General features: G+C 34.1%; 1 protein-coding gene across 1 annotated transcript; it reads right to left on the minus strand.

Moving 5' to 3' along the window:
* Window positions 1-4,403: 4,403 nt before the first annotated feature.
* On the minus strand, window positions 4,404-19,594 carry LOC145597858 (uncharacterized). Its single transcript, XM_081654114.1, has 5 exons — window positions 18,510-19,594; window positions 8,059-8,095; window positions 7,276-7,512; window positions 6,960-7,007; window positions 4,404-5,518 (listed from the first exon to the last, which is right to left on the minus strand). Exons 1-5 carry the CDS (start codon window positions 18,836-18,838, stop codon window positions 4,772-4,774), a joined length of 1,398 nt encoding a protein of 465 aa, XP_081510240.1. The 5' UTR covers window positions 18,839-19,594; the 3' UTR covers window positions 4,404-4,771.
* Window positions 19,595-22,424: the final 2,830 nt, after the last annotated feature.

Consider the following 22,424-nt stretch of genomic DNA (forward strand, 5'->3'; position numbering starts at 1 on the left):
TTGCGATGTGCAAAGCCGCTTCATTATCACAAAATAACTTAATTGCCTTTGGATGTTGTACACCAAGACTCAACAACAAACCCTGCAGATTTAAATCACAATCAGAGCTCAATAAAATACCTTGTCCGGGAGTCCCTTTCAAGTAACGAACCACCCTCATTGCAGCATCCCAGTGCTCAGTACGAGGTTGCTGCATAAATTGAGACAAAATATGAACCGAATACGCCAAGTCAGGGCGTGTGACAGTAAGATAAATTAGACGACCAACAAGCCGTCTATAAGACTCTGGATCAGAAAGAAATGCGCCCGTGGCCAAACCCAATTTGTGGTTTTGCTCCATGGGAAAACCACTAGGCTTCGCGCCTAATAAACCTGTCTCGGAAATAATATCCAGAGTATATTTTCGCTGACATAAGAACAAAACTGCAGAGCTACGAGCCACTTCAATCCCCAAAAAATATTTCAAAGGATCTAGATCCTTCATCTTAAAACAGTCACACAAATAGGCCTTAAAAACAGTCAATGCAGCGGAATCGTTCCCAGAAATAATCAAATCATCAACATACACTAAAACTGTAATCTGAGTATCCCGAGTAGTATGAGTGAACAAAGAATAATCAGAGTAAGATTGTTTGAAACCATACTGTTTTAAAGCGGTGGTAAGTTTAGCAAACCAACATCTAGGAGCTTGCTTCAAATCATAGAGTGACTTCCTCAATCTGCAAACCAATGAAGGATCCGAACTCTGAAAACCAGGCGGAAGTTTCATGTAGACTTCTTCATCTAAGTCACCATGAAGAGAAGCATTATGAACATCCATTTGGTGAATTTCCCAATTCTTGGCGGCCGCAATAGCAAGAACAGTGCGAACCGTTGTCATCTTAGCAACCGGAGCAAATGTCTCATCATAATCTACACCTGCTTTCTGATGGTTCCCATATACCACCAAACGAGATTTGAGGTGTTCAACTTCACCATTAGAAAGAAACTTGGTCTTATAGACCCATTGACTTCCTAGAGCCTTTTTACCCGGAGGTAGAGGCTCCGAAGTCCAAGTACCATTGTTCTCTAAAGCTCGAATTTCTTCATTCATGGATTTACGCCAACCTTCATATTGCATAGCTTCTTTGAAAGTTTTCGGATCTTTAGTTTGAACAACAGCTGAAATAAACTTCCGATAATTCACAGAAAATTTGTCACAATGTATATAATGTACTAAGGGATACGGAGTACCTGAAGGCTGATTGGATGACGGAGACGGACTATTAGCAAACACTGTGTAAGTTACATAATCACGGAGCAAAACTGATGGAATTTTGTCTCGAAAACCGCGCCCCAAATTAGACTGCTGTTGTGCCTCGGTATCTGTGGTGTTAGGAGTGATACTCGTAGCTTGCTGCTGCTGTGGGCTTACTGTGCTACTGCTGCTGGAAGGTGCACGAGAGCTGCCAGCCCCCGCAGCACTTCCAGCGTGCTGATCAGCAATGACCTGCTGCTGTGAAGCTGCTGTGTTGTCGCTGTGTTGCTGGGCAGGCCACGGATTGGCAGTGGCAGCAGCGTCATCAAGCTGCTGTGCCGTGACCTGCTGCTGCTGGGTCTGCCTGGCAGAGGCAGAGGAGTGAGCTAGCTCCGTAGTCTTGTGAGGTGAAGCATCAACATTTCTTTCCCCATTAAAAATTTCATTCTCAATTTCATTATTGTAAGCTACCAAATCATCATCACCCAATGTATAATCCGCAAAATCAACATGAACATCATCCCCCGTCTCACAAAAAGTTGGATCAATATTAGCATCTTCGGGACTACAAAAAGGGAACACATCTTCCACAAATTTCACATCACGAGAGACAAAAAATTCCTTTGTTTCAAGATCAAATAGCTTCCACCCCTTTTTACCGAAGGGATACCCCAGAAAAACACATTTACGACTCCTACTAGCAAACTTATCCCCCCTCGTCTTTTGATTGTGGGCAAAACACAGACAACCGAAAGTACGAATAGCGCCAAAAGATGGAGTATATCTCAATATTGTTCAATTTTCAACACTCAATTTTAACTATTAATATCTCTAAATAATTGTATGTTAAAGGTTTATGAGTTTATAAAATTACATGGAAACAAATCTTACATTATGTTACATGCCCTAAATATAAATCTAACATGATGTTGCATGCCTAAACAAAATCTACCATGAAATTACATGCCTTTGTTTTCCATAGGCATAAATAATAAAATAGTCAAAATGAAGTAGGTAAATAGTGCTAAAGGTCAATATATACAATACCAAAATATATAAAAGTTAAATTGTCAACTAACATACTTCCTTCAATATGGTTCTTTGAGTAATTGCAACAATTTCATTTTTACACATGTTAGCGTATAGCTTTGATCATTTAAGTATTCGATTACATTAAAATTATAATATTGATAATTTGAAAATAATTAAATACGAGTATCACACTATTCCAACAACATACCATTTGTAATATATTGAATTAATATGTAGATGATCAAAGTTAGTAATGTAAAAGATCTGAAGAGGCATGGAAGAAATAACATGACGATATGATTAGTTTAAACATTAATTAATTTTGCATGTGGCTGTGTAATGACATGATGACATAAATATGATTAGTATAAAAGCTGAAAAATGTAACGCGGCTTTAGTTATGTTTTCATAGGCAACTGGATAATAGAGTTTACAAACTCACACATATTAGCTGTTGATGACTGTTCTCACATTAAAGTCTAGTAGTGCCAATTTCATTCAACGGTCTACATTATAAAACATAACACGCAAATTAAACCACCTAATTACAATACAAAAATAAATAAATAAATAAATAAAATTTACAATACAAAATTGATCGTTATATCCCGGCGAGTACTTTTTTTTTTTATATATATAATTAAATTTCTTTTATGCATTAGTTATAATACTCTATGAAATCAAATTAGATACCTTTTTATCACTATGTACAACCTATAATAAGTTTTACCTCTGATTACATTGAGGGCATGTTCTCATTGATTGAAATAAGTTGAACTGAACTGAATTTATAAAGCTGAACTGAACTGAATATCTTATAAGAGAAGGAAATTAGGAGCTGAACTGAACTGAACTTAACATATTAGAGGTGAATTGAATTGAAAATAATCATATGAGAATAGGCCCTGAGTCTATTAGAGGCCAAAAATTTCACTATATTTACACGCCGTAGAAATCATCACTAAAATTGTTCATATATAACCCGACATGTTTTATAGGTTTCACGATTCAGTTTAACCAAGTTGCATAATTTAAAAGTACGGAGAAGAATAGGTATGTTCGCACCCTAAACTCCTTAAGTATCTACGAAGATTATAAATTAACCTTTGTCATCAGGTTGAGTCAAACTTGATACATTTGGATAATACATCGAATTATGGGCATCATGGGCATGTAGTTAAAGAAACATTCTAAGGTCGTGCCTTGTGCATGCGTTTTTGTTGGATTGATAAGGATGGTATGTAAAACTTTTAGCATACAAATTACTAACCTTTTCCTCAAAATTGGGCCTACTTGATAAATATCTAGGCAATTGGCACCAAGATTGTGATTACTGAAGACAGTAGGAATCTATGATCAATTCATGGCGGCCTACGTAAGCCGCATATGACATCTCATCGGATGTTATGTTCCTTAGTTTTACAAAAATCCAATACTATGTTAAAACTTAGAAAGTTGGAATCTTTGGTTTAACAAAATTCTTAAAATTACTTTATAAAAGTATAAATACACCAATAATGCAAGCCTTTACTGCAATTTATGATATACTATGGATTTATTTTAAGTTGTTTTTACTTTATCAATAAAATTTTTAAATTAACATGCATATAACTTTATAGATTGATAAATTTAGTATCAAATGGAGGAACTTAACATGGTGTATCTGTGTCAAAAAAAAAAAAAAAAAAAAAAAAAAAAAAAAAAAAAAAAAAAAAAAACATGGTGTATAGGTTGTAGGTAGAAGAAGTGAAGAACTCGAATATGTACATGATGACTACATGATCGCGTCACAATAGGGCTAGGCTGGCCTGCTTGTTTGCACAGTGTGGTGCATAACGAGAATTACTTTATCACAAGTACGTGCTACATCGTTAGTCCTTTAAAAGTTCTTGTTTTAGCTGATTTTATTTTTACAAGACAATAACCGTCCAAACAGAAAGAACTTTTAAGGTTAGAGTAAATCATTACTAAGACGCATAATTTTCTTTGGGCTAGGAGTTGTGCATTCCCTTGTATTGTCATATATATACCGTCATATGTATTTCAAAGTCTTTACAAATACATTCACATAATATAAATAAAATATTTCCAATTCTATAAAGTATAATTCCAAAAATATTTTAAAGATCCTGGCTTCGAACTTGAATATAGCTCTGATTTTACTCAAATGATAACAAATTAAGAGTATTACAGCAGTCATGTGGGCATCAATTCCGCTTTTCTCAGCCTGTCAAACATCCAACATCATTCATGTATAGTTTCCCGGCCAAAAGCTTGTAAAGATGGCTAGAAACTTCAATACTAAAACTGAATTAGAGTTTACAAGACAGATTTTGAGGGAAGGGGGAGCGAGGAGAGGGAGGAACCACAAATTTGTATAACTTAAGGTGCTAAACTGCACAAATTGGAGAATGAGAACAAGGGAGGTTAGCTAGTGTGCCGCGAATCTGTACAATCCCACATTCACATGGAAAAGAACAACTATAAACCATCCCTTATGTCCTAACTCTCCTGCCTTTGATTCGTTATCTGCCTTTGATCCGTTGTCTGCCTTTGATTTGTTGTCTGCCTTTGAATTGGTGTCTGCCTTTGATCCGTTATCTGCCTTTGATTTGTTGTTTGCCTTTGATCCGTTGTCTGCCTTTGATCTTTTGTAGGACAACAGCAGCCACAACAAATCCACGAACAACATCCTTTGCACGAACAGCAACCCTCCGAACATTTGGGTTTTGAGCATTTAAAACAGCTAGGTATGCAGCAGCAACTTGAGCATTTTGGCCATCCAAAACAGCTGCAGCAGTCCGAGCATTTTGGCAATTTAAAACAACTGCAGCTCAAGCATTTCGGCCATCCTAAACAACTGCAGCAGTTCGTGCATTTAGGACACTGGAAGCAAGAACAACAGCTTGAAGAGCAGCAAGATTTGGGCCATCGAGGTTTCCAGCATTTCATCTTACAGGTACAACTACAACAGTTCCAACAGCTACAAGACCTGCTACAGGTCGTTTTGGTGGGTGGATGACGGGGTTTTGGATGGAGGTTGAGAAAATCTCGGATTTTCTTAAGCCGGGTTTGTGTGGTCATGTTCTCCATTTCGTGAACAAAGCGGCATAGGTGGCGGATGTAATCAGGGTAAAGCTCCAAGTTGCAGTGCCCACCGCCTTTTATCCATAGGGGTTCATAAGGCTCCCTGGCCCGTTTCCATAATCCATTTCCGTGTAACCAGTTCACTACGTCATCTTCTGTACCCTGCATTGTGTTAAGCATGATACAATAAAGGTGAAGATGCAAAGACCAGAATGCTTTCACTACCCTTACTTTCAAACAAATTCCAACGAAATGTAAAACAAAGAATGAATGTTTTAGAGTTGAACTAAGTGGGAATTAAAAATAAGTTTACATTCCAGGGCAAAGAGAAGACTAGGATGGTCAAAATCAGAAAAACCAATTGTAGCTATATATACTAGATTCAATTTCAGAAAGCAAACGCTCTAACTCTCTGGATATACGTGTGGCACATGCTAACTAATACATCGGTATGCTCCTTTAGTTGATTGTCAATTACGAGTGTCTAGGACCAAGTCCTCATAATCAAGGGTTTACCGCGATGTCACTGAAATACATTCTTGAACATGAGAGTAGTAGGGGTTTAGTTCATCCTCTTCCACCACTTCATCCCAAGGACATGTGACATTTATTTACAGAAGAAATACGTGTAATAAATTACGGTTTTTCCTAGCAAAAGTAGTCTCGTGCTGAAAATGAGTATGCAACAGCACCCATATCCCAAGATATCCTATAGAAGTATATCTCAAGCCTCCAACCGTGACAACAAAGTTCAAAACATGACCCTGGTGTACTTGTTCAAAATTTTACTTACTATATCATCAATCTAATACATTAATCCTTCACATCAATTTGCAACACTATAAGTACTAGGACACTTCCTCTTATATTAATCTTTCAATTCTTACAACCACACACCTAAATTCCACACTTATCATATATTTTAAGTCTATACATTTTTAATATTCGACAGACAACTACGTAGAGGGTCTCTACAAGTCTTTCACTCTATGGTTTCAAAAGACAAACCGAATTATTTGATTCTTTCAACCCCTCAATTCTCAAAGGAAAGGTACTTAACAACTTAAGGTATGTAAGAAGACATTTCTTAAGATGCACCGATTAGTTTCATCTATAGCCGTCACTCACTATATAGCTATGGGCCATGAATTTGCATCAAGGCAAAATGCTATTTCGTTACATTTATTGAATTGGGTTGATTGGTTAAGATTGGTAAAGAGCAATCATCATTTATGAAGCGATACTTTTGTAAAGGGAAGGAGTAACTTAAAGATCAAGTCATCATTTCGACCTTCATAATACAAGTAAGTGATTAGAATACATAATTCATGCGAGCCAGATTCCCTTTCCCTCACTCAATTTAATCCTGATCTAAAAGACAGGTGAATAAATATAGCACTAATTATTTCACTAGTCATTACCACCAACAAACCCTCAGCAGAAAAGCAATTTATGGCAGCTAATAAATAGAAAGCTCATTATTTCAATATTCATGACCTTGTTAGAAATTCCCACTTTACACTAGAAAATTCGCTATATGAAATTATGACACGGAGTCAGCAGGCAAAAGTGCGCAATCTGATTAATGAAAAAGGTAACTTACATGTATCACCAGAGCAGGGCACTTCACTTTCCGTATTTTTCTTATATTCTGCATTCAAAGCATCATATGATTAAGTATAGAAAATGCAAGGGGGATCGACACTTAAGTAATTACAAGCCCAGCCTACATGATTCACAAAAGACCATGACAAATATACTGAAGCAGGAATTTGTGAAGGCACCAAGCTAATTTGACTAGCTTCGTCTTCAATTTTTCTATCCATTCAACTGCACATCACACCAAGCCAGGCATACATAATATAATGAACACTATACTTAAAATTAAAATAAAGATGATGAAGTAAAAGGTCACTCACCCTATATATATCGAAACAGAACGAGAATTTCACATGGCACAGTACACGAAGCCCGGAAAGGATGGCACTGTGCAAAACCACCCCCCTCAACCTTGGCAGTTTTGCTGCAAGGTGCAGTGTGGGCCCACTTCCAACAGACTGCCCGTATAAAATTAAGTCTTCTTGACTAACTCCGTATTCAGTCTGAAGACACTGATAAACAGCCTCTATATCTGCATATGTATTGGCCTCGCTTGGCTGGATCAAAGAGAAAACATGAGGAAAAGGTCGGTACCTAAGATTTTAAGAAGCCTCAGATAACAAAAAGCCTCCAGCGAGTCCAGCCAGACAACTTGGAGGCTGTCAAGCATTTAGAAGCTAAAAAATCTTCATGGTGGGAATTTTTTTTAAAAGTATATAGGCAAGAAAACAGTTTGAGTCATGGAGTAAGCTCTAAAAAATCAACAGCTTAATGCAATAAAACAAAGTTATTGTTTAGATGGCCAGTTTTTCTTAACTCGGTTGTCTCTAATAATTTAGACGAGCTCCTTAATTTTCACCTTCTTCAAGGTGATACCATCTTTTAGGGAATTTAGAGGCATTGCTAACTTGAAAACTTGAAATAATAGGTTATACAGGATTTTTACTCGTCATGTAATGTTGTGTAGAGGTGGTTTCCAAATTTAAAGGGGGGAAAACATTGTAGCATTGCTCTTTACAATAATTGTAAATTATACAATGTGTCTATCATGCTTCAAGAAATAGGAAAAATTGTAAATTATGCTGATGAGTGTAACAGCCTACCTTACCAGTAGACGCACCATACCCAGAGTAATCATACCTACAGATTTGCACACAAAAAATAGATGAACACCCAATAGCAATGATAACACAGGAAAGATAACAATCCGTGAAAGGACTAGTACTTCAGTAAGACGGAATTGAAATGATATCAAGTAAAATTGATACGAAGTAGTATAATACAAGCTTAAATTTCATTGAGCCAATTAACATACTTTTTTCTAGAGGAACCAAACATTACACAACATGCAAATAAACAAAAAACAAGTCTCTACCAAAAAGACAGGTCTCCCACTCTCCCAACAAATATACTCGTAATAGAGTACTTCTACCCTACAAAATATTTTAAGTTTACAAATCAAAACTTCCCTACTAACCTTATGCATTACAATTTACAAATTTACAATGCATGTTGCCTTGTTAGTTGTGACAAAGTTTTCAACACAAGTACACACTGAAGGAATTGTGTCTTCGATAAGTGCAATTACTAGATATATCAAGGATCACTATTATGGAGATAATAAGTTCATTCTATTGGGGCGTCATCCTCTGTTGCTAGACTATGAGAGATGATCTTTGGGCTAGTCAAATAGCCCAAAGCCCTTTAGAATGGATCCTATATTGGTCACACACAAGGGTATTGGGTTAAGCAAGTTAGAGGCCCATTAATGGGCCTCATGAACATTCAATTAGTCATAAGCATGAGTGGGCTAAGTATAGTTTGAGTGGGCTTGGATTTGGACTTGGGCTATTATTTAGAGATGTGATCTATAAATAATAGCCTTGCCTAGGGTTGAAACACAAGTCACAATTGACATACAGTGAATTGTGAATCAAGCAACCACCATCCAAAAGCCCTCATCCTCCCTCTCTCACATGCACGCCTCTCTCCTCCCCCTCTCACCCACGGCCGGCCACCCCTAGTGGCCACGTGGTGTTGCGCGGTGGTTCTTGGCTAATTGATCGTTCGTTCATCTCCGTAGAAGGTCGATAGAAGTGTTCTTTCGCGACTAACTAGCATTAGTGGAGGTCTTAATCTGTGCCCGTGGACCAAGTAGAGGAATCACGCTTGGGGTTCTTTATCTCCCTTTGTTCTTGCTCGATCACACGTGGAATCACGCTTCAAAGGTACGATTATTTGTGCTTTATGTGTTATGCATTAGATCCTTGGATTAGGTACTGTATGAATATGATTCATGTTATTTCCGCTGCGTAGTACCTATAAATTCCTACAGTGGTATCAGTTAGCCTATTGCATTTACGCATATTGCCAATAATTCTTTGATAATCCACAATTTTAATTCAATTAGGAGGGAGAATATTTAATTATGGGTCAATTATTATATTAAATGTGATTTAACTTTTGGAATAGATTAAATGCGATTTAATTATGCTCAAATAGCCATGAAGGACTGATTTTATGCCCTAATATGTTCGAATTTTCGAACCCCTAACCCTAATTATTCGAATAATTTCGAAATTTATAGCCCTAAAATATGATTTTGTGCTTGATTTTGATTTAATTCGAATTGTTTTATGTTTCATAATTTTAATTGGGTTGATTTATGCATAAAAATGTTTTATGTATGATCATAGATTTAATTTTAAAAGTTATAATTAAATTGGAATTAATTTTATGATGAACCCTAATTTTAAAATTGAATGTGATTTAATTTTAATCTTATGGACTAATTTAATTTAATTATGATAAATGTTGTTTTAATTAAATTAAAAACACAAAAAAAAAAAAAAAATTATTTAAGGTCGGCAACCGCGGCTGGGTGGCGCAGCCACGGCGGCTGCCGACCAGGCGGTGGTCCAAGAGGGAGGGGAAGGGAGGGCGGCGGTCTTGGTGGCTGGGGCAGCAGCTGTGCAAGCGTTGCACGCTGCTGCCGTGGCTGCCTCTGCTGCTAGTTGCTGCTGCCTTGCGGCAGTGGCTGCTGTAAAGCGGCCAGCCACCGTGGCTAGCTCCGGCTAGCCAACCACGGTGGCCAGCAACCATGCAGTCACGGTTTTTCAAAAAAAAAAAAATTAAATAAAAAAAAAAATCAGTTTTTGAAAATTTATTTCAAGATAATTATGAATTATTTTGAGATAAAATCAGTTTTATTTTGGATAAGTTAAAATATTTTGAAAATATGATCTTTTATTTTAAAAGATAAAATTGGTTTTATTTGGATAAAATCTTTTATTTTAGGATAAAATCAAATATTCAAAAGTTGTTATACTTGATATTATCCATATTTAAGTTGTTAAATTGGTAATTATCCTAAATTAAAGTGGTTAATTATGGATAAGAATGATTAGGATATTCTGAGCATATTCCAAAAGGATAATAATTGATTTAAATAATGTGATTATCCCATAATTATTTTTGGATATAATTGATTTAAAATATTGTGATTGGCTAGTAATTAGGATAGAATTTCCTAACTTTGTTAGGATAATCTTTGAGGATAAATATGATTTATCTTTTAAGATTAAAATAAGATTTGATTCTATCTCATGACTAATTTAGAATATATGATATTTTATTGATGATCATGAATAATATATGATATTATCTAATTACATTAATTAAAATATGAGATATTTAGATGCCATGTTTCCTTCATTATGATCATCAGATGTTATAGTTTAGGAAAGCATGATGAGTGATTTATTATGTGGCAATTTTATAATATATGATGTTGTTTATTGCTATATAATGACTAGTATGGCCCAGTAGATTGCTAAATACGATCTGCGCATCGTGATGTATTTTTGTAATCTTAGTACGGTCTACGTACCGATAAAGTATTTTGTAATTTTATTTTATTTTATTTAAGTAGTAGATAGAATAGAGTAGAATTACAGGTTGCAGTTAATCCAAAAACCAATGAAGTGAAGGCCCAATGGAGCAAGATGGATGAAATCCATGAAAGTTCAAGTGGGAGCATTTACTTTATTAGTTTTCCTAGGATTAGGGGCCATGCTATGTCTTATTTATGCATTCAGTATTTTATGCATGTTAGATTTTATTGATGTTTTGTGATGATGCGCTAGAGTTCACTATTTAATCACAACATAATAAATCTAGATCCCAGTAATATTGATGCAGCTTTTCCAATTAGAAACCCGATGAAAACCTTGATCGTTTGTGATGGGTCAGCAGTCAGCAGAGCATCATAATATATCTTGGGGAAGTGGGGGTAGAACCGCATATCTACACTTTTAATTGGTTATATTCAACAAGGTTACCTAAATCGTTTAGAACCTTGAAGCTAAGAGTAATAATTAAACATGCGATGGTTAATTATTCAACCAAGAATTACAAGAGTTGTAATCAGTAAAGAGTTTACTCACCTTGAAAATGTAATGGTTGATGCGGGGCTTCACTCTGGTTAATTATTACACAAATAAAGGATCTTGGAATCATTTTATTCAATAGGGGTCAATTTAAAATTGAATAAAATGCTTTAAAGTTACCAATAAATTCTAAAATTACTTATGGTACTTTAAATTTAATAAACATAATTGAATTTTGCGTTTACTTATTAGTAACATGTCGTTCTAATTTTATTATTATATTTAATCTCCTCGATTGAAAATAAAGTTGAGAAACGTTCTCAAAAAGGCTTAAAAGATAATCCATAAACCTATATCCCAATTTTGCTAAGATTGTTCTAAAAGGCAAGTTTTAGAAATTCATGTTACATGTCTAAGGTTGGTTTTATTCAAAATGTTTGAGTAAAATACCAACACATCTTCATTTTGAAAAATGTTTCAAGGGATATAATGAGATGGGAGGTACAAATCCTCCAAAAGACAAGTATAGAAATCCAATAAAATCTCTTATCTTCAATATGATTGAATATGAGAAAGTGATTGGAAATCTCTATGAGTAAAAGTTGATCATATGATGGTATTCTTCATCTATTTTATATAGAGTTTAATACTTGATTAAACTCAAATATAAATAATGATAGGATAGACTTAGCAAAATCATGAAAAGTGCTTAAAGTAGTTGAGCAAAGTATCATTTTGAACCTAAGAGAAATGTTCTAAGTGGCTCAAAGGGAAAGATTTAGGAATATATGAGAATTGCATTAAGAAGTTATAGGCCAAGAAATGCAAACAAGTTGCTACTTCTCAAACCTAAAACTACTTACATGCTAAAAATTGTTATGAACAACAAATGTTTCAAATTAAATGGATCAATTCCAATTGATTAGAAACTACCTCATATAGTTGGAAGGTAAAAGAATGGAAATGTTCCAATTTAAGAAGTATACTATAGAAATTTATTTAGCATATTGCTAATTCTTGGACATATGATGTCTTGTTTAGATCACTCATTGCACAATTTGGTCGATCTAAAGGAAGAAGTCATAGCTAAAGGAGGAATAAATCTACAACTTTAGAAGCAAATGTTGCTACTTCACAAGTAGAATCTACAAGTTTGGAAGCAAAAGTTGCAACTTTACAAGTAGAAACTAGTATTTCACCACTAATAATTGGCTAGAATTAAATAAATGTTATTCATTCTTGCCATTATCAAAACACCATTCAATGATTAGTAATGACTAAACATCGAAGATTCAAAACGTGGAATAAATGTTATTCTATGCTTCTTTGAGTCATAATGTGTTTTGAATTGCTAAATAGGTTTAAAATTCTATATGATAGACATAATTAAACAATTTCTATATATATAAATTGTCTCTAATATGTCAATTAATTCGAATGAAAATGAAAATTGCATGTGGAAGATCCAAAGGGATGGACTTTCAATATCATTAGATTATGAATCTATTGATATATGTAATTTACATTCTAATTTGAAATTATGACTAAGTCACCATTTAGAGAAATGATGATGTGAACTCGAGGTCAAATACATATTGATGTAAGAAAACCAAAGGTTCAAAGGCTAGAGACGGACAACGAAACTTCATTTGTGATACGATCACTACTTATGCTTAGTTGAAGCATGGAAGTGAAGATTTTGAAAAGTTCAAAATTTTCAGTATGAAGTTCAGTATCAACTTGACAAGATAATGATTACACTACAATATGATTGTAATTGTGAAAATTTAAGTCAAGACATGTACTTGGCAACACATTCGAAATATTGCGATATGATCGTAATAATGAGAATTTAAGCCAAGACATTGATAAACATCCAATAGTTGTGAAATCGTTTTACAACAAACTCCGAAAGAAAACTTTGTGAAGTGTTTACGTAGGAAGTTATCAATCTATATGAGATATAATTTGATAATGGATGTAAATTACCTATCTTCCAACCATTGTTCAAGGGATATACTTTAAGAAAAGCTACAAAACTAAACAAACTACATACGTCAAGTCAAAAGTAGCAAAGACTTCATATGTGATATGGATAAGAAAAGTTCTTATTAAGTCTTTCTACAAAACAAGAACATGTATTAAACCGTTTGATGCACGTTCGATTCCTATATAGAGCACGGGGTACTACTACACAAACCATACTTAGCACAAAATGTTTGTTGCTCAAGTAGGTGCCCTTATGGAAATTGTTCCAAAAGGTCAAGTGGGAGTAGTGTAAATCTCAAAAGAGTTCGAGAAAAGCAACAAACAAACATGGTTCAAAACCTTGGTTGGTTCACCCTATGCTAAATATGCCTCCTCAAAAGGCAAGTGGGAGTATAAGAATCTCGAAAAGTTTGAGAGCCTTGAAAGAGTTCAAGAAAAGTGATTTCGAAAATCTCGAAGAAATTTGAGAAGTTATCGAATAACAGCAACAATATGAGCATGATTCACCTCATGATACAAATGACAACGCGTGGTCTCATTAAGTGTAATGGGATTAATAACCATGTGTCGAAGGTAGTACATTCCAAGTGCACATCCTCTATTGTCGTTTCTCATTGAAAACTAAACAAAGTTGTTGTATGAGTTTCAATTGTTGCATAAAAACCCACAATGATGACTAGCATATGTAAAACTTAGCCAAAGAAATATGATTTCATATTGACTAAGAGTTCTAAAATATTTATTTTGGAACATAATGATTATGCAAGTAATAAAGATGATTTGACAAGTTATGACTCCAAGTGGTTTTAAAACCATGAAATCTGAAATAGATTCTAAGTCTGTAAGCAAGCGTATGACACTTGAATAATTTGCCTAAGTTGGGTGAAACCCATATAAGCAGAGCAGACAAGAAAGAAAAACGTTTTCTAACTAAAGCAAAGACTTGTTATAGGATTCAACTAAATCATAGTATGACTATGATTACGATGAAACCTTTACATGTTGCAAAGATCTATTAAAGATATTTAGTGATTTCTACCTTATGAGATTTGGTAGATGGATTTCAAAACGCTTTCTTGAAATTGTTCATGAAAGAAGATTTGTATATGATACAATCAAAAGTTTGGAGATCCAATAATCCTAGGGATGCCTAAAAGATCCATAATGGATTGAAGTTAGCATCAGGGAGTTAATGTTCTTAATTTTGTGAGTTAATCAAATCGTTTGATGTTCTCGTAAAATGAAGGAAAGGTCTTGTATGTACAAGATATTTAGTGGGAGCTATGAAGTCTTCTTGGACTAGTATAAAGAGCAATTATTTATTGCTTGAAGAGTCAAGTGGTGGGTAATGCATTTTGTATGAAAACCTTGAAGAAGAAGATGAGTACATTTGTGATTCAAGATCTATATAGATAGGTCTCGAAGGATGTTTGAGTTTTGGTTAAGAAGCTTATATTGATAAGATTCTTATAAGGTTCAACATTATATTGAAAAGAGTTTCAATCCCTTGTGACATGGCACGTTGCTCAATGATTCAATACCTTGAGAAAGGATTGATGAAATTAAGACTTTGAGTGATGATCCTTATGCAATTTGCAAAGGATGCATCATGCATACCATGGACTATACTCGTCTATTTGATTCACGTGTTTTAAGAACAAGTGATGATAGATTTCAATCGAAATCCAATGTAACGTTGGAATACAAATTAGAAATTCCTAAGTTCATTCCTTGCGAAAGGGCGAAGGAAAATTATTAGTGTATGGAGATGAAAATGATTATAAGATTTAGAAATTGCAAAATTCATGTTTATGAGAATGTCTCATGAACTCTACTTACTAAACCCCTTCCATGATCAAGGTATGAGAGTCATACTAAGGTTTTTGGATTGAAGCAAGTTATGTAATTTTAGTTGTGTATGTTTTGAGAAAGCATATTACAAAAGTAAATACATTAGCTTGCAGAATTATGTTTATCAATTGAAACAAAGTTTCAATCTTATTTAATCGTGGTTTCAAGATTAAATAAAATGTCCAAAAATAATTATGGATTGATGGGCTCATCAGGTTATCTATTAGATAGAGACCTGGTGTATGAAACCCCACAGGTGAACAAAATCCACATATTATTTAAGTTCCTAGTTCGAAATCATTAAAGTGGACATAAATGATTTCAATGAATGGACTAGCATGTAAGATTGATTGGATAGCTCGGTTTCATGGGCTATAGGAGCATAGTGATAAGGCTCGGTCAATCACATGGATATGCATGAATGATGCAGGATCGAACCATAGACCTACTTTGAAGTTCAAGTATAGAACTTCCGGATATATTAGTGGATTCCTTCGACATGAGTGGAACATTGGTTTCATTCAATGGATGATATAACTGTGGTACATTCAAACGTCTTCCCGTAACTGGAGATTATAAAGGGTGTTTCCTGGTTATTTCAGAAGTTGAGTGGGAGCTTTGGTTGCCATAAGATTGGATTGAGTCTACCTATTAAATTAGAAATGTGTCATGTTTTGGCCTCTTGAAGAGGGAGAATTCAGAAAATGCATGGCCGTGCTCAAATGTGTTACATAGTAACCATTTGTTTTGTAATTCTAACTCGGATTTCAAGAAATGATTTGTAGATTAATATAGATTACATAAGATGCAATCATATTATCAAATCGACACAAAATGACTTAAGGAATTTGAATATTGTGCACTTGTCTCAGACAAGTGGGAGATTGAAGGAATTGTGTCTTCGATAAGTGCAATTACTAGATATATCAAGGATCACTATTATGGAGATAATAAGTTCATTCTATTGGGGCGTCATCCTCTGTTGCTAGACTATGAGAGATGATCTTTGGGCTAGTCAAATAGCCCAAAGCCCTTTAGAATGGATCCTATATTGGTCACACACAAGGGTATTGGGTTAAGCAAGTTAGAGGCCCATTAATGGGCCTCATGAACATTCAATTAGTCATAAGCATGAGTGGGCTAAGTATAGTTTGAGTGGGCTTGGATTTGGACTTGGGCTATTATTTAGAGATGTGATCTATAAATAATAGCCTTGCCTAGGGTTGAAACACAAGTCACAATTGACATACAGTGAATTGTGAATCAAGCAACCACCATCCAAAAGCCCTCATCCTCCCTCTCTCACATGCACGCCTCTCTCCTCCCCCTCTCACCCACGGCCGGCCACCCCTAGTGGCCACGTGGTGTTGCGCGGTGGTTCTTGGCTAATTGATCGTTCGTTCATCTCCGTAGAAGGTCGATAGAAGTGTTCTTTCGCGACTAACTAGCATTAGTGGAGGTCTTAATCTGTGCCCGTGGACCAAGTAGAGGAATCACGCTTGGGGTTCTTTATCTCCCTTTGTTCTTGCTCGATCACACGTGGAATCACGCTTCAAAGGTACGATTATTTGTGCTTTATGTGTTATGCATTAGATCCTTGGATTAGGTACTGTATGAATATGATTCATGTTATTTCCGCTGCGTAGTACCTATAAATTCCTACACACACATGACACACCATTGTCTTAGCCAACTATTTTGAAATTTTTTTGCATGTTCGGGCTGAATGGAAGAGTCCAAGTGTCCATACCTCGGCACTCAAGGTAAGATGAATGCCTCATGTAAAACCCTATCATGTGTGGCTAAGAACAAGTTTCTCTAAACCTCCAAAGTCATGTGAATCTTTGAAATGCCAGTTAATTTTCCCACATCAAAATTGACTTTGGTACTCCCTCTATGAGACCATAATTTTGCACTCGATTCACAAAATGGAGGGACAAAATCCAATTTTTAATAATCAACACAAACAAATCAACTACCAAAGGACAAGTATGGACCAGTTTCAAACTTTTTTTACATCATGATAATGGGCCAATATCGACCTTATAGACTACTAGTATGACTGTATCAGTACCATAATGCAATTCAATGAGGCTTCCGGCTTAGGTGGGGGTAAGAGATAGGTCAACTAGACTCAGAGTAACACATGATAAGGATCGCTTACTATGGTTGCAAAATTGCAATGAGTACATTTCAAATGAAACCATTTATAAGAATGACAACAAATTAACACACCTCGTCCCAATCCAATACGAAGTTCAAGATAATTGAAGAACAAAATTAATTCAATTCCATACAATGAATACAATAAAAAAAATCCATATTTGGAGGGAGAACAGAAAATCGAAAATAAGTTGAAGTAAAACCAAAAAAGCAATTTATCACAATAATTAACATGAAAAAATGACAAATTCCCAAGAACAATCCCACGCTAAACTAGAGGCACAAAGGCCTAAAACAGATACTGTCTCACAAACTACCCCCGTGAAAAACTCTAAAAATACATGTCTTTACACACAAAGTTATCGAAAATGTAATGCATCAAAAGTTGGGCTTTAACAAATTGGTGTGACCACAAATTTGCCAAAATAATGAAACAATTATCCTTGTAAAAGTTTAAAAAAAATTAAAGAAAACCTTTTCCATTGCAATATGTTTAGTAGTTTTCAATTATTATCAAAATATACTCATTATTTATTCCAAAAGTTAAATTTTTTTGGAAAAAAAAGCTGGATAGTATTAGCTCAAAGGGAGAAAAATGTCATTTTCTAACAAAAGTCAGTCCAAAATTTATGCTTTCAGTGAGTAAAATCAAAAGCTTTTCACCAAAAATTATGGCCAACGTGAAACAGAACTTTACTGTTACCCTTACAGAAAGTAAAGATTAAACAATCCCCATCAAAAACAAAAAATAAATTAGAAATTAAGTTTATTTTTTCAACTTATAACCAAACCCAGAAACATAAATCTAACCATGCAAATTTACAAGCACTCTAAATTTTCTCTTACACCATCACCAATAAATACTAGCACATAAAATTTCATACACAACAACAACAACAACAAATCCGAGTAGATGTCAGCTAGCTTAGTTGGTAAGTCCTCGACTTTCTCGAGGGCTGTTACTTATTACTCCGTACTTAAGACCTCGGATCAAATCCCGTTTACACAAGTAAACATCTAAACTCAAATTTCTAAAACCCCACATGCCCATAACCCTCAAAAAAACAAAACAAAAACAGAGCAAAACAGAACAAACAAATAAACTTGGTAAAATGAATAATAAAAATTAAAATTAAAATATGAGGAGAAGAAAGAAAACTGACCCCATTAAGTTGACTCTAAGATTGATTTTAAGCTGAACAAAGAGATCATAGAGTTGACCAAGGTCAGCAGCATTGCCATGAGAGTAAAGAACAGTAAGTCTAGCATAAGGATTTTTCAAGTAAAAAGCAACAATCTTGTTTCCTCTTTTAGTTTCAATAACATGAACATTCAAAAGTGGGTCATCTCCTTGAGGAATTGGAACTGCCGCAGCCGTCGAAACCGCCACAAATTTGCCGTCGGAATCTCTCTTCTTTACTACATAGGTTGCCGGAGAAGGTGGAAAGAAAGCAAATTTAGCAGCCAAATTTGACATTGAACAACAACCCATTTTACCCCAATTTGGTGCAGATCAGAAAATGCCCAACTCATGAATGCATGTGGAGAGTAATGGAAAGTGTAAAGATTTCAACTTTGTTGGGTTAAAAACAGGGGAAAACAGAGGAAGAGAGAGAAAGTTGGGATTTTTGGGAGGTGGGTTTTTGGTAGAAAGTTGATGGAAATGGGGGGTTTAAGTGAGGTGGGTTTTTTTTCAAGTTTTTTTTCAAAAATAGAAAATTTTTTGGGTTTAGTTGAAAATTAATTTTAATGCCTAAAAAAGATAGAAATTTGGTGAAAATGGTTGAAGAAGGGTAGTAGCCTAAAATGAAGTTTAATCTTTTTTCAGAAAAAATTAATGAAATATGGAAAAAGATTGAAACTTTTTCTGGAATTTGGGTTAAATTTGATGGGGAAAATAGGGTTTAATTTATTACGTAAATTGAAATGGGTGAAATTAAACAGAAGAAAATGGGAAAAAATAAATGAATGGGAATTTTTTTTCAGTGAGAAAACAGAGGTTTGGTACTCTGATGTTTAGCTAAATCTGTGTAAGATCATCTCAATTATTTTTAGAGAGAGAAAGAAGGGGGAGTGAAAAAAGAGTGAAGCTGAAAAAAGATTTTAAAAGAAAAAAAAAATGGGGAAGAAAGAAATTAAAAGAGGAAAATAAAAGTTAACTTAAGAACTGAGTTTTATGACTTCATTGTTGTGTCAGAAGTAACAGAGGGAGAGAGAGAGAGAGATTTGTTTAAATTTTATGGTTTTTATGAAGCATGTGATAAGGAAGAAGAAGACAAAGTTGGGGGCAGGGGTTTTCATCATTTTATGGAAGATAAAAAATAAGGAAAAAAAAAAAGATGGAAAATGGACAATATTATCAAAGTAATTATTATTGATTGGACTTTATATTTGTGCACTTGTGAAAGATAAGGAGAAAATCAAAATTGGAATTGGAAATTGTAGACTATAGAGTATAAAGTATATATAGACTATAGGTTTAATAGATTGAGCAAATTGTAATTTTGGATCTTTTGATCAAGATTATTATTAGGGTGTCACTCTATTGTTTTGACTAGCTAAAACATGTAGCATTATTATTAGTGAGTAGTGACCAATAGTTATTTTTGGTCATCAATATTTCATGTCAAATTTTGGCATAGTTTGTTCTTTGGATCAAGCTTTAAATTATTCATTTTATTTACAAATGATAATTTCATTTTGCTCGAAATTCTTGTGCTAAAATGAAAGATTCATTTCACTTTCATTAATTTTTTGTATCCATTTTAACCAAACTCTAATATTTCGTATCACTTATTAATATTCACTACCTTTAATTAGTCAAACTTTTTTATTCTTCTCTATGTTTACAAGTTAATCTCACAAACTATAATTTATTTTTTTTAATAAAAAAATAGTAACCTTTGTTTAAATTCTTTTTTTTTTTAACATACACTTTCTTTTTTAAGTTAGGTCATGTGGTTGGTTCACCTTATTTTTACTTATTTCAGAAAATTTATGTTCAAATCAGAAAAAAAATCTCACTGAAAGCATTTAACAACGACAAGTAAAATGAAACTAAGAGTGTTGCAACTTGTCTACACCTAATTAAAGCTAATTATTATACCTCTTGCTTTCTATTGTTTGTATATTTGCAATGGTTGATTTTCAAGCTTATCAATGCATATTTTTTAACTTTTTTAATAAAATGAAAATTATATGTAGAAACATAATATGTATTGATAATTTTTTCAGATTAATCAAGTAGGATCCTTTTTTGACACGTATCAAGTAGGATCCTCGTAACTTTGTTTTCTAAAATATAAATGATTCATTATAGTAAACATATAGTCTATAGTATACTGCACAAGTCCTAGTGTTACAATTCAAAAATCAAATGAAGTACTGCTACTTAAGTACTTATTGATCTAATAATGTGTTATTTTTACCTAAGCTAGTTGAGTAGTTTCCCTTCATTACAAAGTACTGTATATTTTATCTGTAAATTTGAATTTGCATATTAACACACATATTAATTTAAATGAAAAGGCTTATTTTGAACTTATCTAAACTTATTATATTCGTAGTTGTGAGCCTAACTTCTTAAATCATACCGGTAAATTTAATATTTTTTATTTACGTGTGATTAATTTTTCTTTCCATCGTTGCTCTTCATGCCTTTCTCAATGTAAACCAAAATAAAATTTGTGAGCAAATCAAATCTTATACCAGTAAATCGTTTGCATGATTACATCAATCTATAACAATGAGTATGGATGAAGGGATAACCCATATTAAAGGAAAGTTATGGGAAGATTGTGAAAACACATTATAATCCCCAACTTAAGAACATGATTCAGTCAAAGGTAACGGTCAGTTGACCACATTTCTTACAATATTGTCAATATAGTGCCGTTGTTTTCTTTTTTGCCAGATAGTACATTTGTAATTAAGCTGTCATTAGTACTATTATTCTCACCATATTAAGATAATGTTAACCAATCAATGTAAAACTTAAGCAATTACAGGTGGTACTGGTTCATGCATTTTGGAGTCTAATCTCACCACTTTCACTAGCTGGACAACGTTAGCTGTCTTGCCCTACTAATTAAGTAATGGAATCTGTTATAACAAAATAATCCCAAGAACAGTTCGTGATATAGCCAGTAAAATTAATTACTATATCCACATTTACACTTTTACCCAAGATGATGTATAATTTTCAATTTTCATACATGCAACAAGTTAACTTTTCAGTGATACCAATCGACTATCATGGTACAAGTATTTTGACACTACTAGCTTTGCGCTTGTATATTGGTGATGTGCCGATGAGGGCATAAGACGAGTGCAAAAAAGGACTTGTGAGCACAAAACAACACGAGTGGGAGATGAGATTGATACATACTCTTGCCTATTGACTACAAGATCAGAGCAAGTCTAAAAGACCGATCGGGGCTTGTGACAGTTGAGTAGGTCGAGATGAGCACAAGCAGGTCCGACATTTAAGTTTTAAGGTCTCATAGAATTCTATTTGTGTTCTTTATAATATGTGGTGCAACAATATGTATAAAAGCTTATAACAACACACATTAGTAATAAAAAACTTATAACAAAGAGTGTGCTGCTATTGTAAATTCTTAACCTTTGTGTTACGCTGGCTCTTGTTACTATGTTAAAGGACCAACTCATGCAAAAGATTCAGCTGATGGTTGAGGCTTAGGAATATGTTTTATATACTCTATCAGTACGGAGTACATGTTTAATAACTTGTGCATAACCTTAGTTAAAACAATTATGGAAGAAGATTAAAAGTGTCATATTATTGATATCTCACAACTCTCCATCTTCACCTTACATTATTCCTCTTAAAGTCTAATTAAAGACAACATAATTACATGTTAAATCACAAATGGAAATTAAACAAAATTTCCTTGTTAAAGTAAACACATAGGTTGCTTCAAAAAAAAAAAAAAAAAAAAAGTAAACACATAGGTTAAAATTGTTAGAAAATAAGAGGACACTTACAAAGCTCATTATGCATGAAAGATAAGTTTTTCTCTTTAATTCTTTGCATCAAAGTAATTTGTACCAAAAAA

This window comes from Chenopodium album, chromosome 20 (assembly GCF_948465745.1).
Source record: "Chenopodium album chromosome 20, dcCheAlbu1.1, whole genome shotgun sequence".
Lineage (NCBI taxonomy): Eukaryota > Viridiplantae > Streptophyta > Magnoliopsida > Caryophyllales > Amaranthaceae > Chenopodium > Chenopodium album.

Bases quoted from the DNA above. Each gene is read 5' to 3' on its own strand.
- LOC145597858 (XM_081654114.1), bottom strand. From the start codon at position 18,838: ATGGGTTGTTGTTCAATGTCAAATTTGGCTGCTAAATTTGCTTTCTTT. The intron at 7,008-7,275 runs GTGAGTGACCTT...CTTTGAATGCAG, and splicing joins TCTGTTTCGATATATATAGG to AATATAAGAAAAATACGGAA. The intron at 5,519-6,959 runs GTAAGTTACCTT...AACACAATGCAG, and splicing joins GCCCTGCTCTGGTGATACAT to GGTACAGAAGATGACGTAGT.